Source organism: Drosophila gunungcola, unplaced genomic scaffold (genome assembly GCF_025200985.1).
Source record: "Drosophila gunungcola strain Sukarami unplaced genomic scaffold, Dgunungcola_SK_2 000018F, whole genome shotgun sequence".
Lineage (NCBI taxonomy): Eukaryota > Metazoa > Arthropoda > Insecta > Diptera > Drosophilidae > Drosophila > Drosophila gunungcola.
Genome location: NW_026453200.1, coordinates 1,128,472 through 1,156,108, shown reverse-complemented (window position 1 = coordinate 1,156,108; position 27,637 = coordinate 1,128,472). Strand labels below are relative to the sequence as shown.

The following is a 27,637-nucleotide window of genomic DNA, read 5'->3' as shown; positions in this document are numbered from 1 at the left end:
TAGATTTGGCCTATGTTCTTAAGGTGATCTACCCAGTTGCGTGCACAAATGTTTCCGTCGAAGTCGATGGCAGCTTCTTTGGCAAACAAAAGTGAAGCTGCTGATCCAGCCCTGGACGATGGAACTCCCTGCGTGTCATTCCGTGCACCTTCCGTGATAATTTCCAGAAGTTCGTCTTGGTCTGTAACATCGTCGGAGACGCCCTCCTGTAGTACCTGCGATGCGCTTTCAGGGTTTGTGTTGACCTCTTCACGTTCTGTTTCAGAGGCGCCAGCTTGATCTTCTCCAGCATTCTTGTCAACTTCTGCCTCTGTACTTGGCCACGTTGTTCAGGCGGTATCTGCCCTAACGGGCCATCAAATCGGTTTTAATACCTTGTGTTGATAAGCCCAATGCTGAAAGCCATCTTTTCAGCTGGACGACCGTAAATTGGTTTAAATTTTCCTCGTTCATGGCGTAGATTTGACCACTTCTGAATTTGTGGTAGGCGTTTATCAACTCTTTATTCTCACACGTCCTAATGCTACCACTCGCACACATTCCAAGTTTTAGAATGACCTCTCGGAGAGATCCTCTTACACTTCATGTTACTTAACATAGGTTTAACATAACTTTTAACATAAGTATCGTATATTGGTGTTGTATAATTATTTGTATTGTGTAGGTAATAATATATGTTTGTTAATGTGTGTATGAGCCTACTAACAGGTCTGGGAAATTCGAATCCGTGTGAATCTTTCGGAAGTGAAAACTAAAACAGGGCTGTTTAGAATATTTTAAAATATTTGTTTTACAAAAATTTTGAGAAGTTACGGGACTATGGGCTGTGTTCCGAGCCTCCAAAAAAAAAGTACTTAAACTGCTGACATGATTCGAAATCGAAAAACTCAAAATGATTATGAAAGCTTAATATATTTCCCCTACAACGACCTACGATCTTTAAAAAATTACATATATTTACAAAATGGTGTAGATTTGAAAAAATAGTAGTTTTTTTGGGGTGAAAAAATGATTTTTTAAACTCTGAGAAATGGACAGTTTTCAACCAATCCAAATGTTCGTAGGTCCCTGTTGGTAGGACCCACTCAAGAAGACTACGTGTTAACGATCGGTTAACTTGTAGTCGAGTTATGATGTCAGTAGTTTTCAAAAGTGTAGTTTCAAGATAAACGCGTTAAGTTGGCTTTTTAAAACTTATGTAAAACTCTTGTTTTTAAATATATTTTGAACGGAGTGTCGAATTGATATGGCCGAGGTGGCTACAAAAATCTGACTTTTTGATCCAACGGCTGCAATATAGGAAAACATGTTTTCGCTCTTTCAGCCTCTTTCTCCGGATTTAAAAGACCTTCTAAAACTCTAAGTATGCACAAACTCTTATAAAAGCGTTACCGTGATTGCTATATCATTTATTAGGATCGTATCTGACTTTGACTATAATTTTCAACTAAACTTTTTTGAGTGTCTTGCGAGTCACACTGAACCAAAAGTTCATAACCATAAAACAAAATCGGAACAAGGACAGTTTTAGTTTGTTTATTTTAGTGCGTTTGAACGGACGGTCTGATGGACACGACATGGAACGATTCGCCTGGTGATACTGATCAGAAATAAGTATATATTTTCATAAAATGGGACAACTGCAAGGGTACAAGTTTAACTGTTCACTTAATATAGTTGCCTTTCATACAAGTAAATGGGTTCTGCCGCATGCTATAGTAACTTGTAACGTGTAACTTGTAACAAAGATCAGTCTGCACGGATTCGGCATAAAAAGTGTCCCTAAAAGTTGCAAAGATTGCAAATTGTAAGGTTAGGTATCAGTTGTATTAGCTGTGGAACGGGAACTATTGAAGTTGGCCAAACCAGCCAAACAACCTTCGTGTAGCCCGACTACAGAGCAACAACCGGATGAGTCTGTTATTGTGCCAGGGAAATCAGTTTTCTGACTTTCGTTTGTACGGTTAGACGTGCGTGTTCCTCATAATTATAGTAAATTGCGGAACTAAGCTTAAATACATAAATAAATACATTAATTGAATACATTAATTAAATGCATATTTATTGTTGTTATCTATTGTCAAAGAATTTTTTAGAGATTCGTAACATGTACATGTATAATTTTTAAAATCAAAGATTAGTTAAACGAATATATTGACAACTATAATTTACGTTTCTAAGCACGCCTAAAAGTGAATTTCTTTTAAATATGTTTTAGAGGAGCTAAAAATGCTACAGCCACGCGAAAGCAACAGCAAATCGGATCGTCGTTTAAAAAATGACGGCGCACTTTATTTCAGTAATGGAATGATATACTTCAGCTTTTTCAATAAAAACATGAGCTTAGCTCTGTTAATTACCCTCATATTAACTGTATTCCCTATTAAAGCTTCCCAGACAATCGGTGAGTTTGACGAAAATACCTATAACTTTCGTAATGTAATACATACATACATACATACATACATACATACATACATACATACATACATACATACATACATACATACATACATACGTATGTTGCTTTCGGCAACCGGTAATGCTTTAGAGCCTGAATTTCTTTTGAAACCTTATAGCTTCAATAACTTATAATATAATATAAGATAAAGATCAAATAAATTGTAGGCGGTGACATTATTAAATGATCCAATGACCCAGTCTTTTCCTGTTCACAGGTGCTGTGAAATTTGTTTATCGCTTATACATATGTGTAAGATATTATGTGTATGCATTAAGAGCTTCAACGGGCTACCGCTTCTACCACGCACACGCGAAAACCAGTTTTAAACTGGTACTGTGGCTGAATTTGGTATTTGTGGGAATCTCAAATAAGAAACAAGAGAGGAAATTAGCTTCAGAAAGGCGATGTTAATATGCCCTCGTAGCTTTGCAAAGCAATATTAAAACAGGCTCACTCTTGCAGATGGTATTATAATTTCAGTCAGAAGTTTGCAATCCGACCTAATAAAGTATATACATATATACATACATATGTATATGTATATCTTGATCTGACTTTCTAGAAGAGTCAATCTAGCCATGACAGTCTGTCCGTCCGTTTCTATGCAAAAGTCTCTCAGTTTTTTATCTAACTGCATAAACCTTTCCCAAAAGGTGTCTTTCTATTGCAGGTAGTCAATACAAAGGAATTAGGAATTTTTAATTTTTGGAGCAGTTGCGAGGGTATATAAACTTCGGCTTGCCAAAGTTCGCCTGGTTTCTTGTTTATAATTTAAATATTATGTGGGTTTGTTAGGGCGCTGTTTAATTTTATAACTAAACTGTGATGTGCCACAATCGGTTTTTGAGAAACTTCGCTATGAGTTTCTCATTGCACTCACGATTTGCATAAACAACAAATTGTCTCTTCGAACTTGCAATTTTAATCTGATGCTTATTATGTTGTTTCTCCTTTGTTGTAAAGAAACCTAACCTAGGTTGCCTAGAATAGATAATAGATAACTAAAAGTTTAGTAATAAAGTTTATTGAATGTGCTCTCCGTAACATGGTCAGTCCTAGCTAATTCGAATATTTATTTAACTATACTGATCTTTGTCATTTTTATTCTATGCCGACTTGCTGCGTCACAGGTACCAAATATTCATATCCAACAGAAGCGGGTCTGAACAATTAAGGCATTAGCGAGATATAATCGGATTATATTGATTAAATTGTATGTAACTGTCGCAATAATGCATAAATTATACCTGTTACAGCAGTAACATGCTCATTCGATGAAAGTGTTTTGTTAAACAAACGCCTAGTCTTTTCGCTTTCTCTGCATATTCCAGCTTGTAATCTCGTATTTTAAGCTTATGAAAACCAGTTTTATTGAAATTTCTTTCGTAAACTATTTTTATATTTTTAAGACATAGGCACAATCTATTCGATAAACTAATATTACAAAAATTAATGCAATAATAACATAACTGGATCTCATTCGTTTTCATTTTTAGAAAAAATACTGATTTTTAACGATATTTCGTTGGTTCCACCACTACAACAGCTCGTTTTTATATGCAAGGATGTCAAAATTGTTGATTTCTTTTTTAAAAAGGACTGAAAACAAGCGCGTCACATACTGGTCGTAGTAACACAACGCATTACTGCTGAATCTCTGGCAGGAAAAACTCTCACATATACGGGGATCCTTGCCCTTTTTAGAAACTGTGGTGGTCTCCTTTGCAAACCCGTCAAACAAGATCGTCAGCTCCCCTTAATTGTCATCCAAGTTGGCAAATGCCTCTAAAAAGCTATCCTGCTGAGCATTAAAGACTTCCGTAAAATTGCTCATACTCATGATTTTTAATTCATATCATTTTGATTTGCGACAATTCATAAGTAAACAAACTCAGATCAGCTTTTCGTACCACTCACATGTCGAAGTAGCATTAGCTAAATGCTAATGCGCCATAGAATCAAATTAAAATGTCCACAAATGGGGCAATGGAATCAGGCTATTACTAAGGTCCAGTACTGTTTCCCTAAAAAAACTAAATAATATTAACAACAATAACAAAAACAAAAGCACAATAGAAAAATAACAATATTCATAAAAGCAGATATATACATAGGTATGTGACCGTTTTAATTGTGATGTAACTATTACTTACCCAAAAAATATATCTAGACAGAACAAGAAAGAACGCTATATTCCAGTTTTCCGTTACTCAGCTAACAAATTGAAAACTAAATATTCTTCCACAAAACAATCGAAGTTTAGGTGGCCCCCTCTGTCGCACTGCATAGCCAACACTAAAAGCAAAGAGCGTGCAGCACTCCTTCCCCCGTAACAGTTATTTCGTTCTGTCTCTCTACATCTGCAAGCACCGGCAGAGCAGCGGCTGATCAGCGGCAGAGCGGCGCCAGCGGGGTATCAGATTGGCGGCAGAGCTGTGGAAGAGCGGTGGCAGAGGACCTAATAACTTTTAAAATAATAGCTAAAGGTTGTATCTACTAATAGATATGACCGAAACACACATACAGAGTCCACAGACAGACTTTTGTCCATTGTAGGCGATAGAGTGGGAGTGGCACCGTTTTGAAATATATTTATACTGCTAAAAAATTATTAGAATCTTCATTTTAAATCCAAAATCTTTAGCTATTATAATTTCCGAGATCTCGGCGTTAATACGGAAGGCTATTGATCCTGATAAAGAATACCTATGTATATATACCTTACATAGTTGGAAAAGATTCCTTCTCACCTTTCACATACTTTTCAAAGAATACATTATACCCTTTTACTCTACGAGTAACAAGTATCAAAATCAGAGATTTTAGCTTGGCGGTTGAAACCGCGAATTTTTTTTTTCATTACCGCAATATAAAAAAAAAGTTTGAAACAAAAAAAACTAAAATGTCGCCTAACATCGAACTTTCGGCTCTATTCCACAGAGATCCATCCAGCATCCGTTGAAGAAATATGCCATAAGGTTTTGCCGTTCCAAAATTTTCAAAGTTAGTCCGCCGTTTAAATTTGACGGACTTTGACGGTGGATGTGCTATGTGGAAATCGGAGTTTCACATTTGTCAAAAATCTGTGTAATGTGTGAAAAGAGGGCATTTGCCATACCATAAATGCCGTAGAAGGGACCGATTAAAATAGCTAATTTTTTAGTTGCTATCTAGTTTTTGTTCTCGCTTCAAATTATTTTTGTTACACATTTTTTTAAAACGTTAAGTATTACTTTTATTGTCTACTTAGGTACTTTTCTTGCATTTCGGAAAAAAAACAAATTTGGACTTAAGATTGTGTTAAAAAGCTTCATTTTTGAGTCCAGATAACGGGAGCATTCTATTAAAATGTGATTTTGTAGCATTGCATTGCAGCATTGCGGTTTATTTTTAGAAGCTGACTTCATTCGTTTGGCTGCCCCGGGAGGCCTTACAGTAGGTCATCCGTTCGACCCAATCTTTCAGCACGTTATCGATGGTATGGTCCACAATGGCCTCAATGGCGACTTCAATATCGTGCTACAGAGCACTATCCACCATCTCATTAAAAAATGGTGCGTAAGGTTTTGGCGTGCCATAAATTTTCCTCGACGGTGGAATTCACGTTCCTAACCGCACGTTCCTAGCCGTTGTTTTTTTCGGTGCAACTCTAAAGTCTAGGCGCGAATTAATTATTATTATCGGTTCGATTCTAGCCATCAGCATTTTTTCAATTTCCATACTAATTTAAGAGGAGGCTGATAGGGTTGTAATGGTAAGAAAACAAACAGGTAAGAGGAGGCTGATAGGGTTGTAATGGTAAGAAAACAAACAGGTAAGATTGGTATTTAATCAAAGTCAAAAGTAATTTTGTTCTTATTACCGCTTAATTCGATGAACTATTTGTGCGAAACGTGTTTAGTCGGAACTTTTTCATCGCCTTACAAAGAGTTTACAACACTAACAACAGAAGTTTCAAGCACTGGCTAAATAGCGGCATACTTACATTTGCAAATTTGTATTTGTTGCCGCCAATGCAGGTTCCTTCGATTTTGTGCGTTATACTAGTATACCATTAATTCCATCAGTTGAACGAGCCCTGAGACAGAAAAACACTGAAAAATTAAAAGCCTTTCTTAATAGGGGACAGTTGCCAATCAACTGATTTTGTTTGGGAACAAAGGGAAATCCGAAAATTTTATCAATTTCACTTCCGAGTGAAAAATGGAAAAAATGGAACAGGCCTGACAATTCTATTCATATCCAAAGCTGATCCAGATTTCACTCGGAAGTGAATTTGTTAATATTTTCGGGTTTTCCTTTAACATAATCAAAAGGAATAATAATTGCTAGCAAATTTCCTAGGGAAATTACTATTTGGGGAGAAATAATACAGCTGACTACCACTACTGCTCTAAACAAAAGCCTATGATTTACCTAAGTTTTCCCAGCAAATCTCTGATCAACATTTGGCCCGCTGTTGTTCCTAATCTTTGTGCTTTATTAGTGCATACATATAATGTCTAAAATCAGTCAAAAAATCATTGTTAGCCATAAATAACGAATTCTACATATTTTAAAGGCAGTGATGGAAACTGACCAACAAAAGTGTTGAACAACTCGTGTGGAAATCAACTGTGCTGCCCCAAATAAGTCAAAGATTGTTGGTTTGATTTTAACAACTTCTGGCAAACAACGAGTTGAGAAGATAACAACTGTTGCAATGATAATATTTTTCATTTGCCAGATCTGTCACATTTCACAAACCCCTGGCGGTGTCCACGTTCTCCTCCATAAACTTCATAAATATGACGTCTTTTTTGTTGTTATAATGTTTTCTCCTAATAAAAAAATTTTAAATAGAGAAACTATTCATTTTTCTTACTTAAATTTTGTATTTTTAATTTTGTGCGTGAATGGGCTGCTTGGCACCAGTGTAACTAACTTTTCACAAGAAGTGTTCGGGTCCAAAGTTGCCAGGGACGATGAAAAAGGTCCCAACACAACACGCTTTGCACAATAAGTGCGTTAAATTAAGGGGTAAAAAGTACAAAAACACTTTTAAACTAAACTTAAATACTGTGCACTTCTCTAAACAAACGAAAAGCGCTTGCTAAAAATAAGTCCCAAGAAATTAATTATGTTTTTTCGTGACATGACAACCCTTGCTTTGTTTCTATGAAATTCGTTCGGAACCTAGAACAGGGGCGGTGGATTTGCAAAACTACAGTAGGTTAGAATCTGATGTTCTGAGGTTCCATCGCAAAATAATTTTTTAAAAGTCAAATATGTTACTAAAGGGTAGGATGCCTGAAGTAACTTGAATTGATTTGAGAGACAGACCTTTAAAGAGGAATCCGTTGTATCCTAACACTCAGATAACTCATAATCCATGTTAGAAGATCATTGGAAACCCTAATAAATCTAACTCCCAAGAAAGAGTTGTTTACGGATTCAAACGCTTTGTTAAAATGTGTGTAAACAACGTTACTTTATTTATAAAGAATGAAATTAATTCAAGAGGCTTGTCGTCGTAGCACTGAGATATAACCGACCTACAAAGATGCTGAAAGTGTCGGGTAATAACATTTTCAAAAAGCACCTTGAAGATACCTTCTGAGTGCTTGTAGTTGATTTATTTACCCATTTATCAAGGGGAATAACGAATGACTCCTTCAAAATAATTGGGAAGTCACAAGTTTGCAGATCAATGAAACCTTGTAAAAGTGGCAGGCTTATTCTTATAAATAAATGTTAGTAGAGACTTACCTAAACATGTGTTTATAGTTGGTTTTATTTTTTAACGCCTTGATGTTGTGAACAGGCTTCTGAAAACAACTTAATGGGCACATTTTAATATATTGCTTGCGTTATGAGGTTTGGTTTTGCTATTGATTAAATTACCTCACTATGTTTTTAATGTCAATATTATGACTCTTTTATTTTTTATACCCTTGCAGAGGGTATTATAATTTCAGTCAGAAGTTTGCAACGCAGTGAAAGAGACGTTTCCGACCCTATAAAGTATATATATTCTTGATCAGCATCACTAGGAGAGTCGTTCTAGCCATGTCCGTCTGTCCGTCTGTCCGTCCGTTTATATGCAAACTAGTCTCTCAGTTTTAAAGCTATCTGCAAAGCTATCAAAAGTTGTCTTTCTATTGCAGGTAGTATATAAGTCGGAACGAGCCGGATCGGACGACTATAGCATATAGCTCCCATAGGAACAATCGGAAAAATAAATGAAAAAAAATTATAACTTTGCTGTTTTTTTAATTTTTTGTTTAGTTCTTCGACATATAGTAATGGTAAAATATTTCCGATTTACGGTTTAAATTTCATCAAAATCGGACGACTATAGCATATAGCTCCCATAGGAACAATCGGAAAAATAAATGAAAAAAAATTATAACTTTGCTGTTTTTTAATTTTTTGTTTAGTTCTTCGAGATATAGTAATGGTTTAATATTTCAGAATTACGGTTTCAATTTCATCAAAATCGGACGACTATAGCATATAGCTCCCATAGGAACAATCGGAAAAATAAATGAAAAAAAATTATAACTTTTCTGTTTTTTAATTTTTTGTTTAGTTCTTCGACATATAGCAATGTTTAATTATTTCAGAATTATGGTATAAATTTTATCAAAATCGGACGTCTATAGCATATAGCTCCCATAGAAATAATAAAAATATATAAAATAACTATCTAATAATTGAGCTGCAAATAATCATAGTTTCAATGTTTTTTTTTAGCACATACTCAAGTAAATCATAATTTAAATGTTTTCAAAAGTATTTAATTAATGCAATAGCTGCAAGGGTATATGAACTTCGGCTTGCCGAAGTTTGCTTTCCTTCTTGTTTTTAATTGTTGTTTGTTTTTTAATTGTTGTGTTTAGTTGTTCGAGATATAGTAATGGTTAAATATTTAATAATTACGGTTTTAATTTTATACAAACCGGCCGACTAAAACATATAGCTCCCATGGGAATAATCGAATTATTGAAAATAAGAAAAAAGTACCTTTTCTATTTTTTAATTTTCTGAAAAAATTCTTTTGACCATAGTAATGGTTTATTAATATAAATTTACGCTTTAAATTTTATAAAAATTAGCAAACGTAATCATACAGCTGTCATAGGAACGATTGAATAATTGAGCTAAAAATCATAGCTTCAATATTTTTAGACATATACGAAAATAAATCCAAATTTAAATTTTTTCAAGAATATTTAATTTTTGCAATAGCTGCAAGGGTATATGAACTTTGGCTAACTAATAACATTAACAACAAACCATTTTTTAGAAGTCAAGCTCTTAATGGACAAAAAATGAACTATAAAATATCCTGGCGGTATGTCTTTACCCTACTTAATTTTATATTTACTTGGGTTGGGTCCGTTACATTGAATACTTCAAGAAATGGCAAAAGTAAAACTTTATAACACAATTTAAAACTAATGTATTCATGAACTTCCGTTTCAATTTTTTCCTTTGCTTTAAACAACACAAATATTTGGATGTGTTTTTCTTTTCCTATTGACTTTTTGAAAATCAAAACCGAATGGTGTTACAAAATTATTTATTCCCAAAAAAAAATACCGTATACCTATGTTCGTCGCATCATGAAATTCTTAAGATATTTTCATGTTATTAAGTAATTGACTCTTTTATTTACAGATCAGCCTAATCTAGTGAGTCCAACACCAACTTTAGCAGCGATCCCCGCTGATGGTAAGAATTTTAAAACAATACGAGCTGTTCTCAAACAATTTGCTTCGAAATAATAAGGTTGTGCTTTTTTAAATTTTTATAAATATTTCTTATTAAATTATAGTTTTGTATTATTAGTATTAATTGAAATAAAATAAATATCTGTTCATAGTATTTTTAAAACTTTATTAAAATTTAAATTTTAATATTTAAATTTTTACATTATTTCTTATTCATTTTCTTTATTTCTTTCTATGATTTCACCATCTTTTGGAATGTACATTCTGGAAATATTAACTATCTTTAACTTTTCAACTTATATCTGCACAAAATGATTACGTCCTGTTCTTATAATGTATATATCTGTCTTTCCCGCCTTTTCTGTTTTCTGTAACTTACATTATATTGTTATGAAATTGACAAATCTCTTCATTGATAAAAAGATATAACTACTGTACTCTTGGTAAATAATGAATCAGGACATGTCGGCGATAGTCATGGGCGGTTTTTGACGGTACGCCCAGAAATAGGTGTTTTGACTTCAACTGCTAGGACATTTATTCAGGACGGAATAACTACCGAATTTGCTACTAAGATTGTGGGAACTACTTTAAATAATGGTCGCCTTTACGCACAATATTTGCGAAAAAGTTCCAGAATTCTCTATAAAAACGAACATTTGGCACCGTCGGTGGTTACTAGTTGGGTAGGTGAAGAAGATTCTCAGCAAACACCTCTATATTTACAAAGCCATAATGATCTTTTTAACTCGGATGACACTGACTGGCAGGATATCGATGACAGCCTTGGTGTTCATCGGGGAGAGTTTGTGGGTAACACCGATTTTGTAAGCTATCAAAGCACAATTCTTAAAGACTTAAGAGATCCTGCTTATAAGGATGATAGACCTCTCATATCTCTAGAAACACAATCTAGCACCAAAAATATATTAAAATATGAATCGGAAACAAAAGACGAAATCAATCAAATGTTTAATGAGAGCGTGTCATCAATAGAAAATTTAGAAACATTCACTGTTAAAAGCAATATTGGTTCTGCGTTCAGTCAACCTTCAAGCGACCTATATTCTCCCAGGGAAGAAAGAAAACATGGACGGCTGATTCAACCACGTGCTGAAAAACACATCGAATCCCAAGAGCATCGAACTGCCCACCAACAAGCATTAGCTACTGTAACTTATTACGGATTTGCAGAGTTTACAACAATTGTGGGTGATAGTGTCATTGTTTTTTCGCCCAGTACTACACAAAGCAGCCTGCATTTAGGACACGTTACGTCGATAAAAGGCAGTCCCACTTTACAACCCGAATCAATTCATGACCTAATCTATCAAAATGTGGAAAATTCACAGAGTACTTTGTCAACAATTAAAAAAACTGAAAAAGTCGAGGTCTTTGGCACAATTTTAAGTCTTGGGTTAGATATTAGTGATAGTGTGAATGATAAAGAGAGTAATTTCAATAACCTATTAAATTCAAATTCAATCATTTCGTCAAACACAAGATTTAGCAATTTATTATCAGTTGAGGTTGATGCAAGTACAGTTTCCCCTCAGGAAGCCGTTTTATTGATTTCTACTAGAGTTGAGAACACTAAATCAACGTCTAGTGATACTAATGATGGTTTGGAATTACTAACGAATCAAATTGAACCAAGTATTCGAAAGCAGGAAGGGGCAACAACTATATTTATTGATGATGACCCTTTCACTAGTTTCGTTGAGCTTAAGGAACCAACAAGCTCTAAATTCAATTCGGCTGACCCAGAGAAACCTTTTCAAAATATTGAAATATCTAAAAGTGATGATAAAGATTTAGTTTTGACATACCAAACTAATGAGAATGCCATTAACAACAAGAACGACAGTTCGGGTAGTAAGTCAGTCATTGAAACAAGCAATACTATTGACAATAGTTTCAATGAATTATGCAATCATACAACGTCACAAGTTTTTCTTACTCAGATGCCTAAGTCACTTGAAAAAAAAAAAGAGGATGGAGTTGTTGATGAGGTCAATTTACTTCTCGCTTATGATATTGTAGAAACTACTAAATACTATTGCATACAAGCTTCACAGTCGGAACAAAAACCAGAATTAAATAGCGTTATTGCGTCCCACGAGACTGTAACAGAGGCACAAGAAGCATTAATGCCGACTGAGTTCATAGATGATGTTGAAGAAACTACAACTCGAGACTCAGAGGACTATGATGTGACGACAGAAAATGAATTTGATAGCGAAGATGATGACTACGATAGTGTTACTAATGACCTTGACTTAATATATAAAACTCTCTATACAACTTATACATATTTGACAACTTTCTTTGAAGGCTCTCGCACTACCATATCTAGCCATACTGAGATTTTAACAAATATCATCTCCTCAACAATTGGGGCTGGTGCTGAACTACAATTGAACACCTTGATTAATTTTGAAGAGAACAAGAATATTGAAAGTACAATTCGAGTAGGTGACAATAAATCTATAGCTTTAGTATCTAAGTATACTATACCGGTTGAGATTGTTAGTCTATTGACTCAGGAAAATAAAATTAATGATGATGAAAATAAAAGCATTACTGCTAAACAGATAACCACTACTTATACCGACGACTTCAAATATAGTAAAACTTTATACACCACATATACATATTATACATCGATTTTTACTAATAACGAAACTGAAGTACAATCACGCACTGAGGTAGTCACAAATTATGTGACTGACAAGATGCCGAGCTCCCAAATTAATACATCAATTGAAAGTGATTCCCAATCCATTAACCAGCATTTTTCAGCATCAGAGTTTCTCTTAGCAGAGCACGAAACCGAAAGGGAGGAACATAATTTTGAAAAAGAAGTAAATTCAAGCAGATTAAGTAATGCTAATCCAGAAATTTTTATTACGAAAAATTCTTTTGAAGACCAAGTGAGTTCGGAAAGTAACACGGAGGAGATTATACCATCAGCAACGTTTCTTCTCCAAACAAGTTTTACAACATTTACCTTTTATACAACAATGTATGTAGGCGATGACACAAATATTATCAGTCGTCTTGAGACAGTAACCAACGTAGCTACTGAAACTTTACAACCTACAAAAATAGTAAATTTAGAGGAGTCTTCATTGCCTATTACTTATTTTACAACGTTTACTTATTGGACTAAGCTAGCTAAAGATGGCGAGATAACGACACTAAGCAGAGAAGAAACGTTATCCAATGTGATTCAACCCACAAACGTGACTTTAATAACTGTTGATGATTTATCAAGGACAAAAGATACAAATTTAATGCAGTCGATTCCGAGTGACATCCAAACGCAGAACCAATCGAAATCCGAAAGCGGTATAGAATTAATTTCCACTGTGACTGATCCCAGCTTTCGTTCTGACATAACCACATATTTCACAACATATACCTATTACACAACTTCATACAATGTCAATATGACAATTATCGATTCGCGTTTCGAAACTCTAACTAATGTAGTGACATCCGGAGAAGTCTCACTTTCTACTGCGGTCACTTCGGCAGTCGATCTGATGATTAAACCTAGTCAACCTCTTACTGGAATCGAATACAAAAGTATACCTAGTACACCAAATGTTGTTTTGTACGATTATAAACAAATAATTGATGCGGAAGAAGTAAGCACTTTGTATTTTACGACAGAAATTGTATCTTCACTAAATAGTGATGGACATGATGTTGAAATAACAAGTAGCACCTCGAGGTTGCACATTGACGAATCTAAAAAGTCTGTATTAGCCACCGTCTTAGATAATATTTCGGACGCTAGCTTATCCAGCCTGAAATTGTATAGGACGGGCTTAGTAAGACTTATTGAAGGTAAACGAATTCAAAATAGTACAACTACCTTATACCAATCAAAAGTTATCGGAACAGTCATAGATAATCGATATGCGCAGATAATTGAAAGTACATCAAGTTTTTTCTTTGAAAAGTCGAAGTCTGAAGATATCTTGCTTCCGACAACCGTTAAAATCAATAATATAGCAACCGAAAACCTACATTCCACTGAGATATCAACGTCTTTAAAAAATAAAAATGACGATGAATCAATATCTTCAAAAGACCAAACAAACTCAAATGAAGATTTAGATGTTAACATTGACGAGTTGACGACGCCACATAATACGAAGCGGCCATTCGCTCCTGTAATAAGGCCTTTTGCCTCACGAAACCGGCCCACATTCGCACCAAAACCAAAAACAGTTGTCCCAAGCAGTGCGACAATTATAACGAGATCGGACATCACACCCACTATTACAGCAACACCTGCTTTAAAATCAGCTGGTAGATACACTTCTTCGCGAAGGGGTGTTATATCCAATGTACCAATTAATCCGAACGAGTCAAGTTTATCCTATGGTCAGTCATCAAGGCGCCTGTTTGGGCGGCCAACTAAGTCTTTGACTAGTTCAATAGATTCGAATGCGACTCAGAAAAACCGTTTTGCGTCATCATCACGGGCAGTTGTGGCTTCCAGACGACCCAACATAAATGTTTCTTATCGTTCATCCAGTGTTCCAGGTTTTCGTGCGTCTGGAATACAACCCATCTCGAGGCTACGCATAAAGCCAACCAACTCAGGGTTGGTACCAAGCGATAGGTTGGCACAGTCTACAAGTTTAGCCAAAGAGCTAAGTTCAGAAAGTAGTGGCGAAGAGGAGAATTCAACAGATGAAGTAAACGAAGAGGATGAAAATACCAGACGAACTAACAATCCACTACTGAGGTTTCGGCGGCCTATAAATGGGCCCATCGGATTTACTACGGGAATACGTCAGAGTACTGGCAGCTCTTCAGCAGTTTCTCTCAGACGAAACCCATTATCACCCCGATCAAAAATTTCGACTACAACAAGCAGCACAACAACAACGACGGCCAAGCCCCGTCCTCGAAGCTTTCAGAGACCTGTTGGTCTTCAGCCAAGATCGAGACCTCAAAACGCCCTTTTTCCACCACGAGGACTTTTCCAAAACGTGCAGAAGGAAGAAAGTCTTAAGGAAGTAAAGTCAAACGATAGTGAAAATGATTCTGAACATGAAGACGATGATGCCAATAACGCCGAAGATGATGACTTGCAGGAAAATTTTTTCCGTAGCAAGCGGTCTATCCACTCTTTAGCCCGCCCTAAAATTGGAATGAGAGTACGTCGGCAAGCCGATACAGTTAGTAGAAATAGATTCAGATTTCGTCGACAAAATCAAACAGCGCCGCTTACAAAACAAGAATCAAACCTCCCGGGCTCTGACGATCGTACTGAAACCACATCGATTCCCCGTGATAAATCAAGTTCCAGATTCGGATCAAGATTTCATTCTCCACAGGGACAGCAATTATACACACAGACAACTCTAACAGACTCAACGACAGCGACCAACCATAGATCGATTCGTCCCACTAGACCAACAGCGAAACGTTCGCAATTTACGCTGAGAGAAAAAGACGCCACTTTAAAAAGCTCTTCACGTTCAAGTTCAACTAACAACTTCCGACGTCAACCGACATCTGGAAACGCTTCAATTAGACGTCCTGTTGCTCCAAATGCAGGGAATTTAAGCAGCCGTCGGTTAAAGAGCTATGTTGGCTATAACAACCAAAACAATGGAGACCATGGGCGACTCCCAAGTACGCCGCGTTCCAGAAGTTCGAACTCTAATGCATTGAATAGGGGAAGAGGTCGTGGCCGAAGTCGAAACGAATACTCCTCTGACTTGCAATCCATTGAACATGAAGTTCAAACTATTACAGTTACACATTTTATACCATCTGAGGTCACGGTACCTGTAGTCAGCGGCCACGTAACTGAGTACAAAAATATTGTCACTGCTAAAACCAGCACCGAGCTTGTGGGACCAAAGGAATATATGCAAGTGTTAGGGACAAACGGATTGAGTTCTACTTACTTAAATCGAGAAGTATCGAGCATAAATATTGCTGGTGCCACAGAGCACACAAAATATTTGCTGCATGAATCCATCACTAGCTCGGTAATTTTTACACCCACCACAATCCGCGGGAGAAAGACATCTTTCTCCCATATTATTCCATCTACAGCATATTCTGTAGAGTATCTAGTAACTACAATACACCCTCAAATTTCTGACAATGCACCCCTTGCTAACATATTGCTTTCCCAGCTACTTTTGGGAAATTTAAATTTACCCGCCCAGCCAATAATAGGTGCTGTCGGGCAGCAGCCAAATGCCGCATCGGCCCTAATACCCACGTCTGTTGAGCCTGTCACTGAATATCGCACTCACACCTCCACTTATGTAACTACAATTTTTGATGGGAAATCAACCATTCTTCCGGTGACATTTCAAGGAAAAAAAATTCTAACTACTGTCTATGACACAACTGCACAAACAATTACAGCTACAGAATATAGTGTGGATACCATAGTGAATACCGTCCCCTTTGCTCAGAACATACAGTCTGTTGCACCGGCTGCACAGGTAAATAATTTATTGTTGCAACAGTTACTACAGCAACAACAGGAGTCTTTGTCATTGGTTCAAGCGATATCGAACACTCTACCACCACAAATATTTTTAAGTGAAAACCTGCAAGACTTGGACGATGTTCCACGATCGTCCATAAAACCTGATGGCATCGATTCAGATTTTGCCCCAATAAACAATGAGTCTCAGCTTACAAAAAGCCAACGAAAGAAATCCCGAAAGGCAGGCAGTGGGCACAAGCGCAGTAAGCAGAGTCATACAGTTGCGGAAAAACCAGACCCAAATGTAGTAACACTTTATGTTTCGGGCCGTAGACCAGGCGAATTTAGTACTGTTCTGTCAACTGTAGGAAGCGAGTATGATCACTCAGTATCTTTGCAAAAGAGGCAAGTATTTTTAAAAATTCAGCCTACCGTTGCTTCTATAGGTAACAAGGAATATTTTTATTACACCGAAGAGAGTGAAAATTTAGGAAAAGAAGAAGCTCATCTATCAAAAGATCAAATTGCCTTTTCGACTGTTGAAGTTGGATTTAACGAACTGAGCGATCGAACTGCATCTTTAGAAAGCATTGTAGGGGATGTGCATCTTTGGTATGCAAACTCGAGCAGGCAATCCGAACTGTTGTCGACAACAATCAATTCAATAGTGGTTTGATTTCCTCAATTTATTTCAATTTTATGAATTTTTGCCGTTTACAAAATTCGCTAGCCCAGCGTTAATTATTCATTAAATTTGATAAAAGCGAAAAAAGACCCTCGCCTTTGGAAGACAGCCGAATACTAGTCAACGATTAAAAAATTATCAACAGGAGTCTTCTTCAATGCCCAACTATGCCTGATTTTAAACAATACTAACATTATCTTTGCCTATTTTAATTCATTATGTTTACATGTCTTTACACCTTTAAATGAAATTAATTAAATCTAAACATTAAACTACATTAAAATAAACATTTTTGTTAGAGTTAAGCTTATAGCCCGGAAGCTTGCATTTAATAGCGTCATTATTCCCATTATTTTGACTGTCACCTTAAAGTTTACAGTTAAATCCACTCAAATTTGCAACCTCTTTATATTTTATAATAAAAAGTTAAGATTAAAATACAACAAATGTTAGCATTTTAAACATTTTTGAAGTGCATATTACAAGCATGTTACCGATCCGAGAAACATTGTATCTATAAATATACTAAACATATATTTAAAATAACGAATTAGGTACAAATAAAGTTATAAAAAGCCAATGAGTTTGTAAATCAACAACTACTTTCACCTTCCGCATTCTTGGGACCTTTTGGAATTTAAATTACTCGATTTTCTGAGCATCGTAAAAATAGTTCTTTGAGAATCTACAAATATAGTCTTACGAAGAAGACCATATGGCGGATAACGTAATTTAATTTATGTAGTATTACGTTCTGATTTATTTTTAGGCAACTGGTTTGCTAGTTTATATATGTAAGTGTTAATTTTTTTTGGTAATAAATATATAGTGGCCTAGTTTCGCAATATCAATATCGAAAGCTGAATTATATGTACATATGTAAAAATGAAAATTTATTCAATGTGTTCTACTAACTTCATAAAAATGTACATACATATGAACAATAAAAAGTAATTTACTATGTTTTTTAAGTGTCTGCGTTTATTTTTTTAAGGGAGTTGATTATTTGAAGCAATCATTTATGATACCTATTCTGCAATAATTTAACGGAATCAATATCTTTGTTCGGGACTGGTTCAATATATATATATATAAATAAAAGCAAGTACACACTTAAATTGATTTCCTACAGCGCCGTTAAGATTAAAGCTGTTAGTTCCAAAAAATAGGGTATTTTATTTTTAATTACTTTCTTATTTTAGAATCAGATCAGTTTTGCAAATATTCAGAACTGAACCTAATAAAAAAATTAAAACTTAAAACTTTTTTCGGAAAAGGTAATGGAAACTTTTAAAGGTATGTTTACGTTTTTTTATGATTTTTTAACCAATTACCAAGGACACGAAGGAAGTTCTTTACCTACATATTTAGAATATTTTTCAATAACTGTTCTCAAAATGTTGCATATGGCTTTTCATCTTTTAATTTTTTGTATACAACCACAAAAAACCCATAGAGCAGGTGTAAAACTCGATTGCCCTTAAATGTAAAGATATATATATTTGTTCGTTCCTTTCTCTCATCCCATTTGATTACACTCAATGCAGCCGACAACGCCTATAAAAATTAAAATTGTTTAAATTGTCTTTTGGAACCAATTTAGCTTACAATCGAAAAAACGTTTCTAGTATCCAAGCTCATAGCAGGAGCAGGACAATTCAATCTAGGTACTTACAGGATTATGAAAATGAAGTTTTGTATCGCTCTGATTCGGAAAAAGCATTGGATGAGGCCAGATACAAACTTGGCACTCACGTTATGTCAAATGGAGTAGAACTAATAATTGCTAGTGAAAAAGGAAAACATATTGAAAAGATATTGGTGAATTCGCAGCCTAATTCAACAACACAACATTTACACAAGCCCTTCACTCTGGCCCCAAGCACGCTTACAAATCAGATGATTTTAACATTGCCTTTAATTAAACAGGTAATACTTTAATACACGATATCAAGAGTATTCAAATGTCGATAATTCATTCCATAGGACACACTAATTGTTCCCGATCATTCATTTATTACAAAAATTTGTCTTACCACTTACACTTATCGCACAACCTATGTTGAAGACGGAAGCACTAAAGTGGCTAGCAAGGAAATGGTTATATCAAACAGTCTCACGGAAGAGCGGAAGTATCTTCACGCAAGTAATCCGATAGTTTCAGAAGTAACATTCTCAAGGGTAAGCAAAATGCATAGTATAATTGTATAAGCCATTTTATTGATAAATCATTTTTTAATACACTTAGACCCCAGAGCTAGTTGTTGGAATGTTCCCAACAACTTATCACTATTTTAACACGATAGACAGAGGCCAAGCGGAATTAACCCCAATAGTAGTCACATCAAAACATACTATTGTTAATACAATCACGAGACCTGGACATCTTTTGACTTTTCTACACACAACCAAAGAACTTTCGCCCACCATAAATACCTACTTCAGTAAAATATTGCTTACCAAAACCGTATACAATGGATTTCAATCACCGACATATGTTACAAGCAAAAATAATCTAACCCAAGTCGTTATCACAGAGTCAACTCCAGCAAAAATTGCAACCTATATTTATAGAAAAGGAACACATTGTGATTCAATTTTGGACAAAAATACTATATCAAAAGAAACCGAAGATCTGATTATATACTCAACTACAACCTTATTAGAAACATTAACTTATTGTTCAACTATGTTTAGAAGTAGTTTGACTGGAATACAAGTAGCTTCATATATTGATACTAAAAGGACAGTGTGTAAAAGTGATCCAAGAGTTCCTACCCAACACGAACAGCTTCTTACTCACGTTATGAAGAATATTGTTACTAATACTGTGAGCAGTTCTTTGTTTAACTCAGACCTATTGGTTTCTTTAAAATCCGAGCTTATGCTTAAAAGGGGAAAAAACCAACGCCCAACTATTGTTACAATGGCCACTTTGTTGGGAGGTGAAATCGTTCAAGTAACTGCCATGAATATCATTGAAACACCAGATACATTGAATAGTACTGAGAAAAAATTATACTTTAGCTCTAAGCAACCAAACTATTCTAAAAATATCAGCAAGATATCAGAAAAAACAGCCCTTTACATGAATCCCATTTCTGAGAAAAATAATACAGATTTATCATCATCGGAGTCTGAAAACAGTGAGATCTACATAAAGGATAGTACTAAGCCAAAGCCTGGACAGTATATTTCTTTTGCATCCTCGCAAGTCAGTGCAAGTGGAAACGTAAATTTAGAAAGATTTCGTCCAATGCTTAATGTCGTAGCCCACCTTTTAAAAAAACAGTTTAATTATACACAAAATCTGGAAAAAAACCACCAGACATTTACTAAAGAAACAAAAAATAATAAAGCTTATTCCAATAAAGGTTCTGCAAATGATACCCTAACCATATCAGCAACAATGGAAAATCCAGTTTACATTCCTTTACAACAAAATGAAAGTGGTACAAGTAAAATAAAATACTTGAACTCGAGAGTCATAGAACAGGAAAATGCAGATAGTCTGGGCAAACTAAGAATTAATAGCTTACATATATACCCACCAAAAATGGACGTAAAGAAGAACTTTTTAAGAGCTACTCTAGCCAAAATGTCGTATCCCCGAAATTCTGTAGATACAGCAAAGGTGTACAACAATGTGTTAGTTAATACCGGTATTCCTATTAGACCTGGTGAGGTTATAACGGCCAGCGCTAATGTTATTTTTGGAAGGCCAAGAACGGATATAAGTGTTTCTCGCACTAAGTCAAATGGCAATACAACAAGCTATCATCACTCAACTGAGTTAACATCATTGTACTCTGGTATTTCATTCCAATCTACTATGTTACATAATTCTCTTTCAAATAACAAGAGGATTGTGATAGAATATGCTAGTATATTGAAGCCTCCACCGCTGCCTGTAAATAAGCCAATACTACTACAATATCCATCCACATTTCAGTCTCAATTGGATAGAACAGTCGGCAGTAACAGGTTCTCACGCATTGATTTGGTACAAAAATATTCAAGCATTGATCGTCACTCTTCTCATCCAGCAATAAGCTTAAATTCAGCATTTTACAGCAATCAAATTTTAGACATTTTTCGAAATCCACAAATATTTGTTACAAACCTACCAGCACCAGCTAGTAAAAATTATGCTAGCATGTCAAACACTTTTGACTACTCTATTTTAAATGATTGTACCCTAGACAAAATAAAACCAACCATGACATACAGAACGCCCTTAATTGCTTCTACATTTACGGCGCTTCAACAAGTCAACATGAAAAATGACGTTCTTAGTCATACAGTTAATATGCATGCCCGCCCACTAACATTTAAGAGGGAATCTGAAAACATTCCGTACGCAACAGCCGTACGAGGACATATTAATAGCTTTCTATTAAATCGCATCAAAATACCTATAAGCGACGCTAAGATTGATATTCAATTAACACACAACCATAAGAGGCTCTTTCCCGTGGAGTATAAAGATGTAACTCCAAAGGGGGCTTTCACCAAAACTAAACTACAAAATGTTAATTTAATTAACTCAAAGAATGATCAGCATGGCTTTTCCTTTGAAAACATGAAAAAACAAATCGGAATAAACAAGTACACTTCTTTCTATAGAAATGAATTTCCCTCTCAATTTAGTTTTAACTTGATTAGTGCGAACGACTCGTTTGGTACATATAGTAAACCAACTATGGATATCCATGGAGTTCTTCATGAAAAAGTGAAACAAGGTACTGTGCCAGATCAAAAATCAGAACACTCAAATGAATCTTTGAACTTTGTAAAGTTTAACCTTACCAAGAAGTATGATCATACTGAAAAGACAGTTTCCAATAAATTGGTTTCATTGCCTAAGAGTAACGAAAAACGCACAAAACATTTTATGTCTTCATACAAACAGCTTGAAACCAGCAATTCAAATAAGGGGTTTCAAGCCACAGGTGAACAGTTTCATATAGGACCTTTTACGGAGTATACAATTAATCCTGAAACTTCTAAAATGGTTCCGAGGATCGACATTACGAGCGCTGTTCACTCAACGCCTTCGGGCTCTTTGCATGTTTTCGAAAGGCCTCAACTAAGATCAATTTCATCTAAGGAGTCGAAGTCCCTTAAGTTTACGTCGAACGACGACCTTGAGTTAAAAACATTTTCAGTGAAAACTATTAGTGGTCACCAATACAGGTCCATCATACCAGTCACCAATGGAAACACATTAACATTATTAACAATACGAGAGCCGCTTTCTGAATCTAATAAAATTATGAATGGTTCGACCTTAGGAACAAAATGTCAGTTCGAAGAGTGCAAAAATAATTTGCTTAAAGCGGTAAAGGACGATATCAAAATACTGGAACCATCTGAAATGTTACAGGATGAAAACAGTTCTGTTTCAAAAAAAACAATGGAATGGGATAAATTATCAATGCATGTGAGAAATTCGAAGACAATAAATCATTTGATTTCAACCTCTACTTATACACGGAACACAACAAATTATTTTAATATATTAAAGCCCACCAAATCGAAAAGTATTGGTACAAAAAACTTATCTGCAATCGTAAATAGTTTCGATGTAGACCTAAATAATATGTCTATTGGCCACGCGACAAGCCAAATAAAAGACTCAATTTCTATTAGGCTACAGAAAGTACTAACATCTTTAAGAACATACAAGCAGTCACAGATCAGTCAAATGTCTAAACATTTCAAGGAATCCGACTATCTAGTAAAGCCATCTAAAGACATAATTGGAAACAGTTCCTCAAGGGCTGTAGATATTATTCAAGAGCAAAATAGTCTTAGATATTCGAAGAACTTTGATTCAAGAAACGATTCGAGCAATCTATTTATTTCGGACTCCAACGCAGATGGGGTTAGCTATGCTTCTAGCGAATCCAACAGTGTACAACTTGTTGATTCCCTTGCGCAGACGAATTATTCAAAAATAGTTTCGGCGGGTGCTTGCCATCCCCCATGCAGGTCGAATAAAAATGAAATTTGCGTTACCTTTGCTAATTACACCGGAACTTCGAATGTTTGCGAGTGCCGACCAAGTTTTGGACGCATGTTTCCGGATCGCCCTTGCAAACGTATGTTTTTCGATTGATTGTTTTGTAACTTTGACATTCTTGAACACATATTACAGCTACTTACACGTACGAAATGAAGATTCAAGCATACTGGGCGGGAAACCATTCACTAAAACCATTCAACGGCGTAAAAAGTAGTTCAACAGTCGAGTATCGTCATATTAATAGAGTTCTATTAGAAGCCGCTGATCGCATGGTAATGCAGTCCGATTACAGAGACATATTTCATGGAGTGCAATTAAGAAGCTTTTTTTCTGAAAAGGATACGTTAACGGCCACATTCCTTCTTCAGGTGAGCGTTTAAAAGCAGAGCGAATTAGTTTTTAAATGTATAATATATAAATAATAATAAAAATATTTTTTTGTTAACAGTTGTCAGAGAATAGCGATGAGTATCAGCTCGCATCCATATTCAAAAGATATCTACGTCAAAGCAACTTTAGTATTGGAGGCACTGGATTTTACACTCCAAGAAATGGACAAAATGTATTGGCTTTCAAAGGTTATTATTTAGAACCCACCCGAAAACTTACGATTACTTTCAAAGCTCTTTCCGTTTAAGATTTTGATGAATGTGGCAATGAAAATTATAACGATTGCTCCATTGATGCTCACTGCTTTAACTTGATTGGCAGCTACACTTGCAGCTGCAAGGAAGGTTATGTGGATACAGCTGATAACGCTTTATACCCAGGGCGCCATTGCTCGGAAAATATAATCGGCTGTGATTGGTGTAACTTTAAAGGCAAATGTATAAACGAGTCCGTCGACAAAAGGCAGCAGGCAATAACTACTTGCAAGTGCTATTCTTGGTACGCTGGAACTAAGTGCCAAGTCAACCTAAAGATTATAATGATCTTTCTTTTTACGAGCGGCACAATTTTGTCTACCTTGTTTCTATTTTTTTATTTACTAATAAAATCAAAGCACGGCAACTTGAAAGCAAGCCAACTTTTTGCTGCTGGTTCCCATTTACATCCCAGCATAGTAACATCAACCGAAGGTTGTCGACCGACCAACCGAAGAAAGGGATCCAAAAGTGAATTTGGGCAGTGCATGACAGCCATGTCTAAAAAGGTAGTTTTAGATACTTAACAAATTGGATTGAGTAATTCATTTTTTTTCTTTCGTAGGAATCCAACGGTGTGATTAACACTAATTTGAAGCATGTTGTACTTCAAAAAGCCAGTACGACACGAAACTGCAAGGCCCTTTCAGTTTGTAATTTATGCAACGGTTCCAGAACAAGAAGAGAAATTGAAGAATTCGACTTTTCTCTTAGTAGTTCCGACCATGGCCCTGGTGATAAGGACCAAACCGACCGCTCTCTTACTCTTATGATTCCTCGTGCAAAGTTTCGAATCTTTCAAAACTCATTTTTGAACCATAATGCCTATAGATCAACTACTGATAATGAACAGCAAAGTGTAGTGCATAAAGATGATGTCAACCTGAGTGCCTGCCGACCTACTGCCATATCTTTTGCAAATCGTTCGAAATGTTCAACGTTGTCAGATAAACACTTATATAGAGACATCATTACGCAAAGAGCTGATCTGGTATCTGCGGGCTTTGAGGTATCTGCCGTTGTTACCGATAAAAGTGTATTAGAAATTCCAATGTAAGTCGCTTTCTCCTTCATTCCTTCCAATCAGGGTGAAAACGCTTTACATTACTTGTTTGGCTTTAACATTTTTATAAGCCCACGCGAAGCAACACATATATCAACACAACCATAAGCAATTTTTCTAATTTAGCCGCGAGAGCTTCAAAAGCAACAGCCTACACTCTTTAGAATTTGTAAAATGAAACTGTTTTTAAGGCGGCCAGGTTGGTGAGTATTAAATGTAGAAGAGGAAAGTATTCTCGTATGGCTACTGAAGGCTAAAATCAAAATACTTATTGAACAGAATTAGTTACCACTATATTTCTACAAAAAGAATCACTTTCAACATACAAAATTACTGATTTCAAATTTTTTGATAAACCGAAATCACAGCACACAGATGACTGTAGATTCCAAGAGAAATTAAAATTTGTTTGTGTCAAAATCAGAGATTTACTTGGATAATAATGGTTCAAGCAAGGGACTGTTTTTTTTAAAGCTATTGAGTGTTAAGAGTGTTCGTCAGCCAAAAAAAAATTAGGTAACTCCAAATATATGGGCTAAATTATTAAAAATCGCGTAGAAAATCGGATTTCTTCGTATTCTTCGCTATACAGCGGATGGAACATAGGTTGGAAAATATGTTCCTTTGAGCTCAAAGAAGTTGGGTCTACTAAAATCGAATTCCTGAAATTTGAAAAGCGGAATCGTTTGCCCTTTTTTTTTACCACTTTTGCCCATAAATTAGTTCGAAGATTTTCATAAAATTTTAAAAAGTAAAAATTTTAGAAAATATTACACTTTTAAGTTTTAATAATTTTATCCTCAAGAAAAAAACATTTGCCGACGGCATAGAAATAGTTTTTTTTTCGAAATTTCTTCTTTTCCATGCCCATGCTTGTTAACCTCTTTAAATTTAAGAACTATACAAAAATTGTTTGCCCACTTCTTAAACACATGTTTAAAAAAAAAAGCTTGCCCACCTCTTAAAAATTACGTTTCTGACAAAAATACTTTGCCCGCCTGTAAATGTAGTTAAAATTTTTTTTTTTAATTCTTAAATTTTAAGAGGTGCGCAAACATGGGCATTTCTTATTTTTTCGAAAAAACTATTTTTATGCCGTCGGCAAGAGATTTTTTCATGGTAAAAAATTATGAAAACTTAAAAGTTCCATAATTTCTAATGTTTTCACTTTTTCAAAATTCTCAGAGGTGGGCAAGCGTGGGCAAACGATTCTCTTGTAATAAAAAAAAATAAAAATGTCAACTTTTAAGTTTCGAAAATTTTAAAAAATTTTCCAACATCTCATATTTTTAACACTGGAGGTGGGCAAAAAAAAATTATTTGGTGGGCAAAAACTTAACCTAGCTTCTTTGAGCTGTTTCTTTGGGTCTTTTACCTAGAAGCAACCAATTTGAATGGAAAAGTACAAAGTTCGTGCAACTATCAAAGAGTTCAAATTTGTGTTCCTGTATTAAATAACAAACTTTGTTTAAAACCGTTTGACGCATAGAAGCGCAACTTAGAACGTCTTTTTTATAGTTTGTGTGGTGTTGTTCTTGTTCCAAAACTGTTGGAGCTTCAAAATCTGAAAAGTTGCCGCTCTTTTCACAGTCGGCCGTAAGTGCTGTTTTTTGTGCCAGCAAAGCATTACAATTATATCTATAAAACATTATTAGTATCGCAAAAAAGTAACTGAGTTAAGCAAATTCACAAATAACAACATGTCTTCTATATTCCATTTATTTACTAGATTACATGATGTAACTTCCCTTCATGAATCATTTGATGTTGGCGAAAATAGAACCAGCTCTTTAAACGAGGTAATTTTTAAACACAGATACTTAAATGTAGACTTCATTTATATATTTTTTAATCAGGATGCCAATACAATGACTGAAAGAGATTTGGGTTCAACCTTTTTGTTACCACATACACATCTATATAAGCCCGACAAGGTATGCTGCCTGTTAAAATGAATTGTCAGTCACCTTTGAAATTTAACATGTTGCGCATTTAAATAATTTCAGATACCGTGTGATTTGTCCGGATTTAGTTCTTTATAAACATCTAGTTTTTAGAGATCCATTAAATGTATCGTTAATTATAAGTACCTAAGTCCTAAAAAATAACTTCGTTAATTAGATGCGAAACAGGTAACTAAGTATAATGTTAATTAAGTTGAGATAATAAATCTGGTTGATAAATTTCCCCACAGTTTTTAAGTTTTCTAGTAAAGCCAGCATTTCGCTTGAAAGTTAATTGGAAAATAAAATCAGCATAGCATAAAATAATATTTATTTAATATGTATTTTTCAAATGTGTCAAATTTATAAGGTAAAACAACAGATTAAAATGCTTCTGAGGTGGTGGTCACCATATTATACATAAAAAATAATGCAATTTGACCGGTTAGTGTTCAAATTATCTGTTTCTTCGGCTGTGCTCGTCGGTTTATTGGTGCTTATTAGTTGTGCCCTTATAATTATAATAATAACAATAATAATAATAATAATAATAATAATAATTATAATAATAATAATAATAATAATAATAATAATAATAATAATAATAATAATAATAA

General features: G+C 35.1%; 2 protein-coding genes across 5 annotated transcripts; both read left to right on the top strand.

Annotated features, from left to right (window-relative positions):
• The first annotated feature begins 1,831 nt into the window (after nt 1–1,831).
• Nucleotides 1,832–18,313, top strand: LOC128263767 (uncharacterized). 4 transcript variants are annotated; one of them, XM_052998946.1, is made up of 4 exons: nt 1,832–1,970; nt 2,219–2,404; nt 10,127–10,180; nt 10,603–18,313. In XM_052998946.1, the coding sequence occupies exons 2-4, from the start codon at nt 2,230–2,232 to the stop codon at nt 17,331–17,333; spliced, it is 6,960 nt and encodes a 2,319-aa protein (XP_052854906.1). In that variant the 5' UTR covers nt 1,832–1,970; nt 2,219–2,229; the 3' UTR covers nt 17,334–18,313. The 4 variants fall into 4 exon arrangements, with proteins under 4 accessions (XP_052854906.1, XP_052854907.1, XP_052854909.1 ...); XM_052998947.1 differs by having other exon boundaries at nt 1,951–1,992; nt 2,221–2,404; XM_052998949.1 differs by having other exon boundaries at nt 1,958–1,963.
• An 878-nt stretch (nt 18,314–19,191) lies between these two features.
• On the top strand, nt 19,192–27,329 carry LOC128263768 (uncharacterized). The gene is made up of 10 exons (XM_052998950.1): nt 19,192–19,271; nt 19,418–19,523; nt 19,591–23,446; nt 23,503–23,738; nt 23,819–23,948; nt 24,009–24,523; nt 24,580–25,067; nt 26,807–26,876; nt 26,934–27,011; nt 27,084–27,329. Exons 2-10 carry the CDS (start codon nt 19,440–19,442, stop codon nt 27,117–27,119), a joined length of 5,493 nt encoding a protein of 1,830 aa, XP_052854910.1. The 5' UTR covers nt 19,192–19,271; nt 19,418–19,439; the 3' UTR covers nt 27,120–27,329.
• Nucleotides 27,330–27,637: the final 308 nt, after the last annotated feature.